General features: G+C 46.8%; 1 protein-coding gene across 4 annotated transcripts in view; it reads right to left on the reverse strand.

Annotated features, from left to right (window-relative positions):
- Ksr2 (kinase suppressor of ras 2) overlaps nucleotides 1-16,087 on the reverse strand; it is a 397,441-nt gene that overhangs the window by 104,635 nt on the left and 276,719 nt on the right. For all 4 annotated transcript variants that reach the window (XM_063225734.1, XM_063225732.1, XM_063225735.1 and 1 more), the window contains exons 6-7: nucleotides 4,266-4,335; nucleotides 1,117-1,200 (exon numbers count right to left, since the gene is read on the reverse strand). In XM_063225734.1, the coding sequence (XP_063081804.1) occupies nucleotides 1,117-1,200; nucleotides 4,266-4,335 (154 nt within the window). The remainder of the gene's footprint in view (nucleotides 1-1,116; nucleotides 1,201-4,265; nucleotides 4,336-16,087) is intronic.

The raw sequence follows: 16,087 nt of genomic DNA on the forward strand, positions 1-16,087 counted from the left end.
CTCCTTTATAGGAACTGGACTCGAGAGGGTATTTAATACCTGTTTGCAGAAGGGGAAAGAGAGGCTGGACAGAAGGGCATCGGAAATGCTTCACAGAGGACTGAACTCTGAGTCCTGACTGTGCTGTGTGTACCCAGTGTGTGGATTTAATGAATGTCCTCTGCCACATGAGGGAGATAAGATTTCTGAGAAACACAGGGCCCAGGCACAGAGCTCAACACTAATATGAAATCAGGAAATGAGTACAACAGGAGAGACAGGGTCTGGCTTCAAGCCCTGACTGCTACTTCCTAGCTGGGACTTTTCTCTGTTGAGACTTAGCTTTACTATCTGTAAAATGGGGCAAATTATAACACTCCTCCAGAGAGACACCACAGGGGCCAGGGATATGGCTTAGCAGTGCAGGGCCTGCTTGGCAAGCACAAGGTCTTGAGTTCTATTCCCAGCACCCTAAAGAAACCCCCACAAACAAACAAACAAACAAACAAACCAAAAATACCCCCAGAGATACCACAAGATGAAAGAACAGAGGATGGGCTGGGGATACTCAGTGGCATAAGCACCTGCCTGGCAAGTGTGTGGTCGTGAATTCGATCCCCGGTACCCATAAAAGAGAAAAAGACAAAAAAGAAAGAAAGAAAGAACAGAGGAGTAAAGTGTGTAAACTTTTAACTCAGGGATCAGAAACCACAGAGCCAAAGAGAGCTTGCTTTTATTAACTGGTCTTTTCTGTATTGTCTTTGCCTGGTTTTGAGCTACAAGGGCAGAGTTGAGTAGCTGCCACAGAAACCTTTGGGCCTGTGGAATGTAAAGTGTTTACTGTCTGGCCGATTAAAGAGAAGGTGGGCTATCGCTGGCCTTCGACGCTATGAAAATGTGAGTCCAGCACTGTGCATTTCCACCTCCTTCCTCAGCTCCGGTTCTTACTCAGAATTGCTCTTCTTGGCTCCTGACACAAACACAGAGGTTCATTTAAGACCTGCTTCTAAAATCCAAAGCAAACAAATCTCCCAGGAGTCAAGGTGTAAATGCCCCTGAGCTAAGGCAGAGCCCTTCCGCATGGTGCTAGCTGACATCAGGTCCTGCGAGGAGTCACCCTGAGATGCAGCCACTTACTTGCAGTTTTTACACTTGAGGCCAAAAAGCATCCCTTTCCCACACACTGTGCACGTTTGAGACATCCAGTACTTGGTGGAAAACCTGCCGAAAAGAGACAGAAAATGTTCACAGTTAAGGTAATAGAAAGTGACTTATCTCTAGGAGGATGTGCCATTTAGAGGGGAATACATTGGTCCTGGGTTCTAGTCCTGCTTCCTCCAACATAGATGACCTAATCAAGTCATATAAACCACAAAGAACCTCAGTCTCTTTGTCTGTAAAGTGGGAATAAAATAAATGAGGTCCTGAAAGTCAAAAGGCTTTGCACATGCCTGGCACATAGTACATGCTCACTGAATTGGTTATGACTATATTACTACCTTGAACATTCCTAACAGCCACTTGATCATTTGACATATATAGCTTGGTGGCCTATGATGTCACAGGCTTGGGTGTGGGACAGAGTGATTGATGAGGCTGGCATTGCCATCGGAGAGCCACAGAGACAGGTGGGGCCTCCCAGCTGAGACATTCCCCACCACTGCTAGGCAGGTCACCCATCACAGGTCACCTGAGGAGGTTCAAAAGGGATTATCCCTTGCCAAAGAGCTGAGACTCCAAACTTTAGCAGCAGAGAAAAGTCCCCCACGGTGAAACCCTTCTCTGACCATCGGCTCCATCTCCTTCCCCCAACCTGATGCAAATATAAGGTCTTTGAGGGTCTCCCACAGATAGCACCACCAGCGTGAGAGGAGGTGCATTAGATTAACTCCGGGGTGCTCTCCCTGTTATTGGTGGGTGATTTTTTTTCCCTCTGAGACATGAGGCAGCAGCGAAAGTATTGAAGGTTGCCAGGTCACAGTTAATTTTAATTTTCAATTTGTGTCACTGTTGGCAGAGTTGTATCTAATCTTCACTGCTTTGAGGTATCAAAAGGGAATCGGAAGTGCTTACATAACTTGGGGATCGAGCATTTGGAAGGAAAATCTGCCCCCCCGCCCTCTGCTGCGCCATCTTGCCCGATCTGGGTCAGTCCCTCTCCAAACAGAATAAGCTGCAGCTCAGAGCCTCCAGAGCTAAGCAAATAGCAATATTCTGAGCAGAGGTGCTGGTTGCCAAGGAAAAGCTCCCTCTCCGGTTTGAGATCTGGGGGTTGCTTAATCCCCTCCGGATCCCCTCAGTGAGGCCAGCAAGTTTAGCAGGGTCCATTCTGCAGCATTTGGCAGCTCTGGGGGTGGCAAAAGGGACACTTTCACCCACCAGCCAGTAGCGCAGGCGTAGAGGGCAGATAGGTGCGCTGGTGGCAGTTTTTCCTCTTTTTCCACCCCCTCCTAGTCCCAGGATCAGCTCTCCTTGTTCCCTGGCTCTGACTGATGTGACTGAGGACAGGGAATGAGATATTAATTTTATTTTTTTCACCGAGGCTGGGATGAGTCTGGCATTGAGCCCGGAAAGGAACAGAGGGCAAGACAGAAGAGTAACAGGTTATCCTGTGACCCAGCTCTTCTAGCAAGGTGGTCAGACTGTTTTCTTCTCTGGGAACCAGCATCTGAAGCTCAGGTACCACCAGCTTCCAGTGTGAGGGTGAGAAAGCCTAGGGATGGGGTTTATGCACAGGGTAGAGCTGAGCTGAGGGCACTGGCCACCCAACAATAGATCTGAGCCAGGAATTTGGTAAATCCAAGGGAAGAACTAAGACAGGGTTGTGACTAATCCAGGTAGGTGACTGAGCCAGGGGCATGGCCAATTCAAGGGTAGAGCTGAGCCAGGGAGGTGGTCATTCTAGGGGATGGAGATAAGCGAGGGTGTGGCCAATCCAGAGGAGGAGCACAAACATGGGTGTGGCCAATCTAGGCTGGGGGTGTGGCTGAATCATAGGTGTGGCCAATCAGAGGAGGAGCTGACACAGGGCCATGACCAACCCAGGGTTACAGCTAAATCAGGAGCCCAGCAACCAGGGGTGTAGGGAGGATACAAAACCCTCAAAAGGCCTTCATTTTTGACAGTCTCCTGGCTGCAGCTCATCAGTGTGTCTATGCAATTTCTTTGCTGCTTCCTTCAACGTTTTCTCATTTGAGTTTTAACAGCTCTGCTGTCAACATCCGTCTTTCAGAAACTGTTGACAAGATGCCACCCACCCGTGAGAGTGCTCATTTCTGCCTTGCCCTGGGCTATGGCCTGTGCCGCCCCTGGAGTTCCTCCCCCACAGCCCTGATCGGTACTGTCATGATGTGTTAAGGGACCCTCTCCTAGCTGGTCAGCTCCCCCAGGATCCAGGCCTGGCATCTCACTCAGTGCTGCAACCCTGGCACAGAAAACCTGCAAATCCCGGGGGAGAGAACCCCTGAGTGAGCAGACCAGCCCTCAGCCAGTTCACAGGAGCCTGGGGCACAGACTACGGTCTGCAGGGCTGGCAAAGGGCATGAAAAGAGGAGGCAAATTAGCTTCTGGGCCCACTGCTCAATCTTCCGCAGCCTTGGTTTCCTTATCTGTCAAACACGCAGGGCTATACTTCCATACTTAAGCACACTGAGTTTGTGAGACTCTGAGGATACAGACGCACAGTGTGGAAGCTGAATGTGAAATGGTGAAGAGCTTCTCATAGAGATGGCCAGAGGAGACAAAGCCCCTTCCCAACAAGGGCAGGTATAATTCTGGGGAAATCTTCCTATCTGCCCAGGGCGGCTGTGCCTTTGGACTGATCCTCTGCTCTGCAGACAAGGAGCACCATTGGGTTTAGCCTGCCATCTTGTTTTCCAGGTGAGAAGCCCCCACATTACATCATAAAGCATTTTCCTTAACAATGATGCCATTTATTATTAAGTGTTAGGCTCTACGCTAAGTACTTTACATTATTTCCTTAATCTGCATAACTACCATCTAGATAAATGGTGCCTTGGAGAGATTAAATAACTTCCTCGAGGTTGCTAAGCTTTCAACCTCGGGCTGGAAAACATGGATCAGGCTGACTCCAAACCCCTGGCTTTTAACTACTTTGTGCTAATTCGATCAGGCAAGTTTTGTAAGATGCAGTTTTGTAAGATGCAGACGTCTTGTCTTGGTCCCCCACATGCCACTTGGTGTTTGGCCTGGCAGAGGAGAGAGGCTCACAGTGACATAGAGCGGGGCTGGGCGTGGGCACCCTGACACACAGGGATCCAGCCTACCTGTGCTTGATGGAGTTGCCGAGGTCTCTGCGAGGGATCTGTGGGGACCAGCGTGGCACTGACAGTGTGTCTGCAGAGAGAAAAGACGGAAGAGGAGCTTGTTACCCAGGGGCTCAGCGGCTGGGTGGGCTGGAAGGACAAGGCAGGCTGCAGGTCCCGAGAAAGACACCAACTGCTTTGCTTGCTAGGCCAAGCCGAATGGAACAGTTGTTTCTGTGATCACCTGAACTCATGCAAGGTCCCCCGGGAAGGGCAAACAGGAGAGGCTTCAAAAAGAACCAGCTATGAAAAGGTTAAGAGTTGGGCATCTCCACCACTTTGTAGAGCACTATATCGTATCATTTTCCATATATTATATATTTTTAGAATGTTCAACCATATGCCACCTAATCATGCTAGAATAAGTAGATGTATGGTGGATGGATGGATGGATGGATGGATGGATACGGGGATTGGATGGATGGATAGGTGGAGGGCATGTGGGTGAATGGAAGAATATGTGGATGTATAGATGGAGAGGTGGGTGGGCTGGGGGATGGACAGACTGAAGGTGAGTGGTGGATGGATGAAAATGGATGGATGGATGGATGGTTGGGTGTATGGATGGACAGATGAGTGGATTAGGTGGGTGGATGGATGGACATGTGCGTGGATGGATAGATGGATAAACAGGAACAGAAGAAAGAATAAGACACGCAGTCTTCAGCCAAGGTGCCTGTCCGCATCTGGCCTTCTCTTTCATGCTTTAGGTGAAAGCTCAGCACTTTACACTGCCACCGCCCTGCTGACTGAGTCTGCGGGCCCCGAGTACCAGCCCATCCCCACTCCACCGCCCAGCTGTCCACATCCGACTCCTCGCAGACCTCGCAGGCCAGGAGAGGCAAAAATTAACCAGTGCTGCCAGCGCCATCCCCATCAGCCAGGGCAAGAGGAAGCAAGTGGCTGACCCGCACGCTGGCTCTCGTGCTCAGGCCAGATGGAGGGAGGCGGCTCGGGCTTCCAGGGCTGCAGACACAAGCCGCATTCTCCGCAGCAGCTGTACAGAGTGGCGCCTAGTGCGGGCGTCGGGCAGGTCAGGACTGATCAGGGAGCAAGTCACCCCAGCCCACTCACCCCTCGTCTGTCCAATGACACTGTCAGCTGCAATCCGAAAGCTGTTTTCCCCAATTCTGCTCTTGTAAAGTGGGATCCCTTCCGGGAAAGCTAATAGTTTTTGAAACCCAAAAGGGCAGAGAAAACTCAAGGGAGAGACAGCGGATGTGCCGCTGAGAGTTACAGCCTGTGGAATTTCCTCTGTTTTAACTAAAATCTGGATGTCATCAGGCTCAAAGCCCATAATGAAAAAGACAAGGAAGGAAAGTGGATAAAATGTTAAAGAGTATTTTCCCCTCATTCCTTCCTCCTTTGGGGCTGAAATCACGTGGGAAGAAAGACATTGGCTGTTAATTCCTGTGGACTGTGCTGTAGAGAAAGAGGTGGCTTCCTCATGAGTAATCTATCTGCAAAGTCAGGATCAACACACGGGCCAGGAGTAGATGGACGGAGTGCTGTGTTGACGAGGACTCTGAGGCTCAGGGGGAAAAAGCACTGAGATTGACTAGTAATGTCTGCCATGAGTGCAGAGCAAGGAAAAGCAGTAGGTCTGTATTTGCTACCTCTGTAAAAGTAAGCACCATGCCTCCATCTTCACTTCACTGCTCCATAGCATGTGTCTGAAGCAGTATAAGTATTTAATACATGTTTGCTGAGTCCAAGACTATTATAATAGAAATGTCAAGTTTATTGATCACTCAATATGTGCTAGGCATTAGGCTGTGCATTTTAAACCTGGAAGCTACATCTCTGTGTGACGAGTGCTATCAGTAATCCAGTTGTGCAATGGGAGACAAAGGAGCTCAGGGGTGCAGTGGGTCCAACAATGAGGCACCTGCAGCATCTCAAGAAGCAACTGCAATTATTTCAGAGTCTTTGAGGAGCCAGTTATTAACCACCAAAGCTTGTACCCCATAGGACACCGTTCAACATCCTGTAAGACTTGGGACAGATATACCCGCACTCCAAAAAGCAAAGAATTAACTGGCCTCAAATGTCAACAGCTTCAGGGTTGAGAATTCTGATGTAAATGTTTCTCTTATTCTATAGCTGACTCCTTCCCAGCCCGCATCACCACCCCTTCCACGTAGGGAAAGACCCTTCAAAAATGTAAAGTCCCACCTGGAACTCTTAAGGCGCAAATGAGCAGAGAATAGATGCTCTTTATTATAAGCTCATTTCACTGTTAGATGCATATCCTCATAATTAAGTTAGGTAGTTTGGTTTCATTTCCCAGTATCTGATTGAAGGGATGATTTTGCCAATTACACCAACCGGCCGGAGCATCGTTGTCTACAGCTATAATAAGCAGCGCATGCTTCCTCTGTGGGTGTACAGACTTGAACTTGGAGACCCTGTCTTTACTTTTTCTGTTTGGATTTCATTAAACTTGCCAGTGCAAAGTTTCTTTTGCTTAAAGCAGAGTAAAGCTGTTGAAAGGAAGAGGGGAAATCAATGAGAATGGAGGTCTTATCATAACAGAGGGAGCAAATAACATTTTCAGCAATTAAACTGATACAGAAACTTCTGTTTAACAATCAAAGCAGCTATTAAGATGTCTCCATAGCTGCACAAAAGCTTCTCTTCTACTCTAATTTTCTGATAAGTCATGCAGACATGGAGGCAGAAATTTGCACATTCCTGCTGCCTGCAGTCTCAGGGGTGGAATAATAGACATTTCTTCTTGAATATTTTCATTTCTAGTGCATGGAAAGAGAGAGAGTTGGAAGGAACTTCTCTCTTCTCAGAGGTCTGGCTATTGATAGCCTCTCAGAAATATCTCTGGCCTGACCTGGTGGTGCAAATTTGAAATCCTAGCTGCTTGGGAGACTACCGCACAAACACTGCAGGTCCAAGGGCTGCCTGAACAGCTTAGTGAGACCCTGTCTCCAAAAATAAGGGCTGGGTATTTAGCTCAGTACTCCCTGGGCTCGGTCCTCAATATGAGGATGGATGGGGACTTCTAAGCAGAAGAAAGAAGAGAAACCAGAAGCCCCCCATTGAACCCACACTGGTAGTCAGGGGCATCATCAGAGAGCCTAGTTGAAGAAACCAATATTAATAAAGCATCTATATTATGTCCAATTTTATAATAAAAACTCAGGGCTCTGACTTGGTGAGTCTGAAATCAGGCTAACAGATGAATTATGCGTGGGGAAAAATATATAAGCGTGTAACAAGGGCATCAGATAAAGCTGGGTGAAGAGCAGAAGAAGAAAAGTGGAAACAAGAAAAAGAACAATATCCAATCTGCCTTTTGTTGAGTACTACATGTGCTAAGCCCTACTAGAAATCCTGCTCCTTATACACAGTTCCACTGAATGTGTATATGACACACCCTGTCATTAAATCTGCACACAACAGTGTATGCCACAGGCCGTGTACCAGCCATTACCATTAACCATATTTCACCAAAAGGAAATCTAGCCAGGTATTAGTGGCTCATACCTATAATCCCAGCACTTGGGAGGCTGAGACAGGAGGATCACAAGTGTCAGGCCAGCAAGGGCTACCTAGTGAGTTCAAGGCCAGCCTGAACTGCACAGTGAGACCCTGCCTCAAACAAAAGCAAAACAAAAACAAATCTAGATGTTACACTCTGTCCAAAGTGCATACAGGTGATAACTGAGATTTTAAACCCAGGTGATATAGCTGAGGCTCAATAAACAAGAGCCAGTTTCATTCCCACTCCACAGATGGGAACACTGTGGTTTAGAAGCAATAAGCAATTGGCTCTAGCTAATCCATGACTAAGATGGGATTTAAAACAGACAGGTATGAGCTGGATGTTTCTAGTCCTACATCTTCCTCCATCCATCCTAGACTGTCAGTGCCTCTTCTGTCTAGTAAGAATGCAGGAAAGGATGATTTCTAACCCTTTTAAACTTGGCCTCCAGAAGCTGAGAAAGGCAATAAGATTCAGAAGGAACACACACCTTGATATTAGCTGTGTGAGACCCACTTTGGAATTCCAACCTCCAAAACTGTAAGATTGTATAGAGTCAATCCACTAAGATTTCATACTGTAGAGAACTCACACAACATGGGGTCTTGTGCTAGGCATAGTTTTAGAAAGCGGGGAACCTAGTGATCAGTGCTATGTAATAAAGTTTCCTGAGCTCAGAGCTAGTGGGAAAATCAAAAGGTAAATGAGTAGACAAATTAGGGTCCTAAAAAAAACTAAAACAGTACAAACTTTGGGGGTTGTTTTAAGGCAACAGAAACCTTGACCACCACATGGGAACAAAGGCAGGTTGCAGGGCTGGGTCTTACTAAGAGGCCCTCTGGTGGCTAATAAGTCTAGCCCATAGCTGGGATGTAAAATGGGGAAGGGGGTCCCCACATCCCCACCACCCCCCTATCCTCAGAATCCCCAGTCCAATGCATCGAGCCTTGACCCTTCCAAGGTCACTCCATCTCCCAGTCCAGACACCTTTTCCAGATGACCATCATGATCCAACTTGCAGACTCCAATAAAAAATCCACACCCTGACCCCTCAGTGTTGCTAAGGAAAGTAGCAGCTGACTGCACAGCTGGCATTTTCAAGACCCCTGCAGGACACGTTTACTTCTTCAGCTTGTAAAGGAGAGTGTGCTTCAGTGTCTGAGCCCAAACTCAACAACTTGTAACGCTGAAATATCTTTCCAGGCTGATTTTAGGAGGATTATTCTTTAAGAAAGTATCATGGGATCGACATCCCGAAACCAACCTGGGAAGGATAAAGTAGTTACCATAGAACGAAAGGAAAAGCAGATGCTGAAAAGTCAATCTTGGGAATTTTTCAACTATGGAAACAATCACGAGGCAGAGAAGCGATGGAAGCAGAACTGGGTGTCATCTGTCATTATATCTTCGGTGTCTCGCTCAGGATCTGCTCAAAGGATAAAAAATGTGCTCAATGGATGAGTGAACACGTGAACCAGCCAACAACCAAGTCCTGGCCAAAACTGTTAGTTCGCTGGTTACGCGGAAATGTACCTGGCCTTGCCTTGGGAGAGCGCAGAAATATTCTGCCTGAAACTTGAAGCAAATCTGAACTGATTTATCCCTAAGATACTGCGGTGGGGTAAAGAAAAAGATAAATGCTGTTTCCATTTTACAGATAGAACATGGAAGCAGGTCAGAGACGTGACCTGCTGTGCTTCCCAGGGCAAGCGGAAGCCTCGGCAGCTGACACGGGAAGAACAGGGGAGAGTAGCAGTGCCTGTCTTGCGGGCTGTTGGAAGACCGGGTTGCCTGACACACATGCAGTGGATGAGTCTCCTGCCTGGGGGGGCAGCACAGCTGAGCCTTACCCGGTGTCAGCATCCGACATGAGCTACGCCCTTCCCAGTCACTTCGTTTTAATCCAAGCTCCCTTCGGAAATTGCACGCCTAGTTTACAAGCAAAAAAACTGAGGATAACTCAGTTGTTCCAAGACATATAGCTAGCTTTCGGTAGGCTTCTGAGTTGAACCTAGTTCCCTATTATGTGGCCTTGAAGCCTTATAAAGTTTTCACCTATTAATTGGAATGGCTTTATTCTGGACTGCTTGATATTATTGCCTGTGATGAAATGAACAGCTATTTTGAAGAAAATAAGTCATCATAATAGCTAGTGCTGATTTACTATCATCTTGTTTTGAAGCCCCACCAAACTATGGCTCTTCTGTCTCCACTGGTTTTATCATGATGAGTCTTGCTGGATTTTATTATATGTGATAGCATAAACAAAAATTGTTATAGGCAAACAGATAATATAGAAGCCATTGTTCATTTTCTGTTGGTTGGTTCTAAAAACCCTACAATGCTTTCATCCACTTGAATGGTTTTACACTGACTTGATATGTTTGAAGCTATAGTATATGAAGTTATATTCAAATATTATTTTTTATGATTTTTTTAATTAAGGGGAAAATCAAAAAAATTAGCAGGATATATTATAGTAACTTTTTTGATTTCCTATTAACTTGATTTGAAGACCTGTAATACTCCCACTATCTTGTTTTGACTGATTAGACTCTGTTCTGTTCTGTATGATAGTATCAAGTTTGAGGGTATAGGCAACTACTTTGAAGGCAATAAGATTCACTACGATGCCCATTCTGGTTTGACTATTATCTTCTTTGGAAGTCCTGTGGTGTTTACAAGGTTTAGGTTTTATTGGTCTTACTCTCTACTGTTTTGTTCAACTTTATAATACCTAATGAGATAGACAATTCTTTTTAAGGAAGCAAGAGGCATTATGGTAACCATTGTTGATAACCTTGTACTCTGTTTTTACATCATGTACTATGTCTATCCTTGGTTTTGACTGACAGCTTTGTTTTGCCACATTTTACTTTATTCTCTTCCAAAAAAAAAAGTAATAAGAACTAAGGAGTAATAAAACCCAAAATGTGTAAATTTTGTTGTAAAAAAGAGAGAGAAAAAAGTGCTCTAAAGGATACAACAGCAATTGTGTTTAGGGGTATTAAATAGCTGACCATATTAATGTTTTTGGTTGGATCATTGAACACAACTGTTTGCAATCTCACTGTTTGAATGTCCACTTTGTATGTTTTGGTACTGTGACTTGAGCAACTATCTCTAAGATGATAATTGTAATCTATTAACTGGTGATTTCTTACTGTTTTTTTTTTTGTAGCTCTGTATTAATTGTACCCTTACACTGCTTTGTTTTGTTTTTTCTCTTTTTCCTTTTAAATAAATTAAAAAAAAAACCTGGTAGCTGAGTATGGTCATACACATGTGTAACTCCACGTTCTGCAAGGCTGAGGCAGGAGGATCACAAATCGGAGCCCAACTTGGGCCATGTGGTGACTTAACAAGGCCCTGTTTCAAAATGAACAATAAAGGGCTGGAGATGCAGTTAACCCCTAATACCACAAACAAACAAATACACTTGAACACTGTTGTTCACTGCCACCTCTTTCCCTAAAAATAAGACCTCACCAGAAAACAATCAGCCTATCTCAGCCTTACCTGATATTATGGCTACTCTACAGGACAGGTAAGTCAAAGATATGCTGATTATTTGCTCTCTAGTCTGGAATATTTGCTCTCTAGTCTTCAAGGCTAATTTCTTTCCAGCTACGTTTTGCTAGTATGTCTTGTTGAAACAAATGTAAAAATAATTCTAAAAGGCATTACAAAGGACCATGACACACCATTGATGGCCATCTTTGAGTCTCTAAAGCCTTTTGGATCGATGCAGAGTTCCCTAATCTCATGTTTCCAGGCAGGTTAAGACCTCTTAGCATGTGACATTATTAACAACTAACATTTACACAGCACCTCATGGACAGCGGGACTTGATTATGTGACTCAGATACCTTATTTCATTTCATCTCCATGACTTCATCTCAGACAGCAAAGCTGGAGGCTGAGCTACGGCTGTCAAGGACCAGAGCTCCTACTTGGGAATACTGCAAAAACAAGGCAAGTTCCCAACTCTCCTTAAACCTCCACCCTAGGGACATGATGGTCGGAGCAAAAACTCAGCTGTGTTCAAATCAGTTGGCAAATGTTTTGGGCCAAAAGACACCTGAAACTAATAAAACGTAGACCATTATATTTTCCTTTTGGGCCACGGGCCTGTCATCAGCCAAAATCCCACCGATTTAACCAAGGTGCCAACCAACCTTTGACTAAAGCCTCTCATGATATTATTCACATAACAGGGAATAACTTTATTTGCTCAAACATATCAGATTGAAAAACACTTTCATTACGGCCTGACTTTAAAGGTTATAGCTCCATGATGCTCCAGGGCTGAACTGAGTTTCTCTTTGGATGTGGATGTAACTTCCTTCCTGAGACAAGTGCAATCTACACCAGCCTCTTGGGCACTGATGGCTTTGCAGGCTTCCAGAGATACACTTGGCACTGGAGAGTATGGAGGCCAGGGTGGACTTTGCAGCCATGCCATGGCGAAGAAGTAAGGCACAGGGCCTGACAGAGGTCCTACAGCAAGCAAGGGCACAGCTGCTTGCTCCAGGTGGAGGATAACATACAGGGGGACTTCAGGAGAGATTCTTGGGGCTCCCCTTGGCATTGATGCAAAACAAAGAGCCATGGCAAAGCCACCTGCCTAGGAACAGGAGCACTGCAGAAAGGAGCTCAGACCAGCTGGCATACACATTGGGTTAAACTAGAGATAAGCCACTGAGCACTGTCCTCCTTTGGGGACAGAGCAGCATACCTTATATCTGAACAGGGACAACTTCCCATGCATCAATTTGTCCATGGCAGTGCAGGAAAGAAAGCACAGAACTTTGAATCCTCCAGATCTGACAAACATGGACTCCCACCACCTAAAATCTTGGGTGCTTTTATTACTCAGTTTGGTCTCTTACAAAAATGGAATCATTATGTCTCATCAGATTGTCCAAAGGCCTATGAGCAGTGATATAATTAGAGCAGTCTTCAGTGGGGGCCTGATGTATTGTTGTTATTATTGTTTTTGTCATTGTCATCATTAGCCTGCCTCTAGAATTAATATGCTGGTTGGAATATAACAAAGCTTTCCACAGACTGTGATTTAGAGCCGAGGTTGGAAAACTTGGCCCTCAGGTCAAATCCAGCCCATCATCCGGTTTTGTAAATAAAGATTGATAGACTGTCTATGATTGTTTTCTTGCCATAACAGCAGAGTTGAGCAGGTGTGATACATACAACATGGTCCACAGAGACTAAAATAATCATTACCTTGCCATTTAAAGAAAAGGTATGTCAATCCCTGATTTACATGTGTAAAACTCATTTCTTTTGTTGTGCTGTCCAAAGTTTTTTCTTTCTTTTTTTTTCCTCTTGGAGCTAGAAGATCTGGGTTCATGACCCTCTTGTGCCCTTTACCTGGTGGGAATCTTCGGACAAATGGCCTGAAATCTCTAAGCCAAATTATATTTGATCACGTGGCATTGCCCCTCTGTTCATTCAAACTTAATAACCCATGGGATGTGTTGTTTTGGTCTCTATTTTACTGAAGAGATCTTCTAGCACCTTCTAGAGGACCTATAAGAAGCCCAGCCAAGATGCTAACCCAAGTCTTTTGTTCTTCTCAGCCCTTCGGCCTCCTGGAATAATCACCCACGAGGAGCCAGGGCCTCTGACAACAAGCAACCATGGTGTCCATGCCACGCAGCGGGCAGAGAAGATCAGGTACTGTCTCCTCTCATTGCTTCTGTCTGCGTTTATTAATGTGATCTTCTATTTGGCCCTTTTTTAAAGCAGAGAGAAGGGAGCGACAGTCAAGGTCACGGGCATGTGGAGGCGCTACCCGCCCCGGGGCATCTCCAGGTGGAAGCCGGTCTCCAAAAGGCAGGTGAGCAGTGAAGGCACTAAACAAATGTCGGTGAGCAGACAGACAGCGGCTCTGTGGGAGGGAGAGGCAGGAAGGTGCGGAGGGTGTGAGGGAAGCCATCTCAGGGGCCGTAAGTCAAGCTCCCTGTCACCTGTTCCACCTGGCCCCGGACCTGGCCACCTGGCCCCAGCCCTGGTTAAAAGATAAGAAATGTTGCAGTTAAATCAGATACACATTGAAGATTTACTGGAGAACTTGACCGTATTTATCCTAGTATCTCCCTGCAGAATCACTGTTCTCCTTTGAAAAGATCAAAACCACTTGGCCTCTGGGTCCTGGCAGGTAACTGCCCAGCCGGGGATCCCCTTGATCCACCATGAATCAAATCCATGGACCCTCAGGGCATCCTTCCCTCTCCCAGAGGGGAAACGTGAATCTTGAAGCCATCACCCATGATTCACCTCGGCCCCTCAGATGACCACAATCAAATCCCCCTGCCAGTAGAAAAGGAGAAGGTGGCATTTAATTACATTTTATGAAGTGCTCACTGCTGCATCTTTAAAGGGTATCAGGGATTTTTAACCTCATCACCAAACAGCAGGAGCCCTGGGTGCTACAGAAACAATTATCCTCCTCATGGAGATGATCGAAGATAGATTTGAGATGTTAACAGCAGGACAGGGGTGCATAGGAAGGGGAGGTTGCTGGGGCGGAAGGTTGATGGGAAAAATGAAATCATCTCATCCCATGAGACTGGAGAGGGGAGTGCTGCCGATCGCCAGTGGGCCCTCAGAGCTAGAGACGAGGTCCATCAGCCTACCTCTCTCCCCGCTCCTCCTGTCCCTGCCCGGAACCTTCCCTCTCCTTTCCCTTGCTGTGATTTTATTGCCATGATCTGATCATTTGAGGGGAACATCCTGAACTGTCAAAGTCATTTTATATAATAAGAAAATCAAATTAAAACACTCAAAAAGGTGCAGCGGTGCGTGGCTATAATCTCAGCTACTTGCAAGGCTGAGGCAGGCGGATGACACCTTCGAGCCCAGTGTAGGCAACTTTGTGAAGCCCTGTCTCAGGAGAAAACAGAAGGGCACAGGGTGTGGCTCAGCGCCACCAAAGAACGAAAATGGAAAAGTGAGGGAAGAGAGAAAAGGGGGGAGGAGAGAGGAGGAGGAGACGAGGGGAAAAAGGAGACTCAAACATAATGTGGGAGGAACGTTAGGCTAATGGCCCACCTTGGTGTGTTCGGAAGGGGGAACTGTGAAATAAATTAGCGCTGAGCAGATGGCATGTGGTGCCTGACGGACATGAAATAGAATGAAACAGAACCAGTGTCAGCGGTGTGTGGTACTGGGACGCGGTCTCTCTGTGCCTGAGGGCTGGTCTATGAGTGGAATATCCAGTCACTGTCCCGAAGACCTCATCACAGTGACCACCAGTGACCAGCAATGGAGGACCACGCCCCCATCCCAGCCCATGGAGGCACAAATGCTGCTCTATATCTCATCAGCCAGGAGGACAGGGCTCAGGGCCACAGCCAGGCTTAAATCAAGGTCCCAGCCCCTCCTGGGCCTCTCTGAGCTACATCACATGACAGGGACCTGCTGTGTTACAGCCCCCACACAGAGGACGCTGTGCTTCGTCCAGAACATCCTTCTGCCCCCTTCTCCCAGCCTGGCTCATTCCCCTCCTCCTCCAGGACTCGCCTCCTCCAGGAAGCCCTGTACTGAATACAGAGAGCGCTGCCCCTGCCACGACCCTCCCAGAGCATCTGGTGCTCACAAGTCGCTTGTCCTTGTCCCCTGCACGGAGGGCCTGGGTTTATGCATGTTCTCTCCTCCACCACCCTTGACTGGGAGCTCTGGATCGCAGGCTCGGCCAATCATCACCTTCATGTGTTTAGTGGCTCAACCAGAGTTTGGCTCAGCGATGAGTCATGAAGGGCTTTTCTTGCTAACGGTAGCAAAAACAGGCCAGGGACCCAACTCCACATGGATGCTTCAGTCCTTCAGGCCTTTGGAGGCCAGATTCCAAGAAACCAGGACCCTGCCCTGACCACCACCATAGCTCCAGCCCCGGATCTCATGCTCTGCCCTGGGCTGGGGTCTGGGCTGGGGTGTCCGGTCAAACAAAACCCCTGCTCCAGACTACCACCTGCCCCTTCCTCTCTCAAACCTTTTACCCACTGTCTGTCCATGCAAGGCCCCAGTTTTCCCACACCCTAGGTCAGGACTCACGGCCCCTCCTTGGCCCCTCCTGAATCCCACCTGTAATGGCTTCACCATCCCAGGCCCTCCCAAGAGCAGTATAACTCACATCCATTTATGCATTCAGTCCCCCCAGTAATCCTATGGAGAGGTCTGTGTGGATCCCATTTTACAGATGACGACACTGAGGCTCTGAGACTTGGCAGAGTGGTCAAAAGAATGGAAATAACAAGATCAG

Source organism: Cavia porcellus, unplaced genomic scaffold (assembly GCF_034190915.1).
Source record: "Cavia porcellus strain 051 isolate PalLab524CR breed Dunkin Hartley unplaced genomic scaffold, mCavPor4.1 scaffold_16, whole genome shotgun sequence".
NCBI classification, from domain to species: domain Eukaryota; kingdom Metazoa; phylum Chordata; class Mammalia; order Rodentia; family Caviidae; genus Cavia; species Cavia porcellus.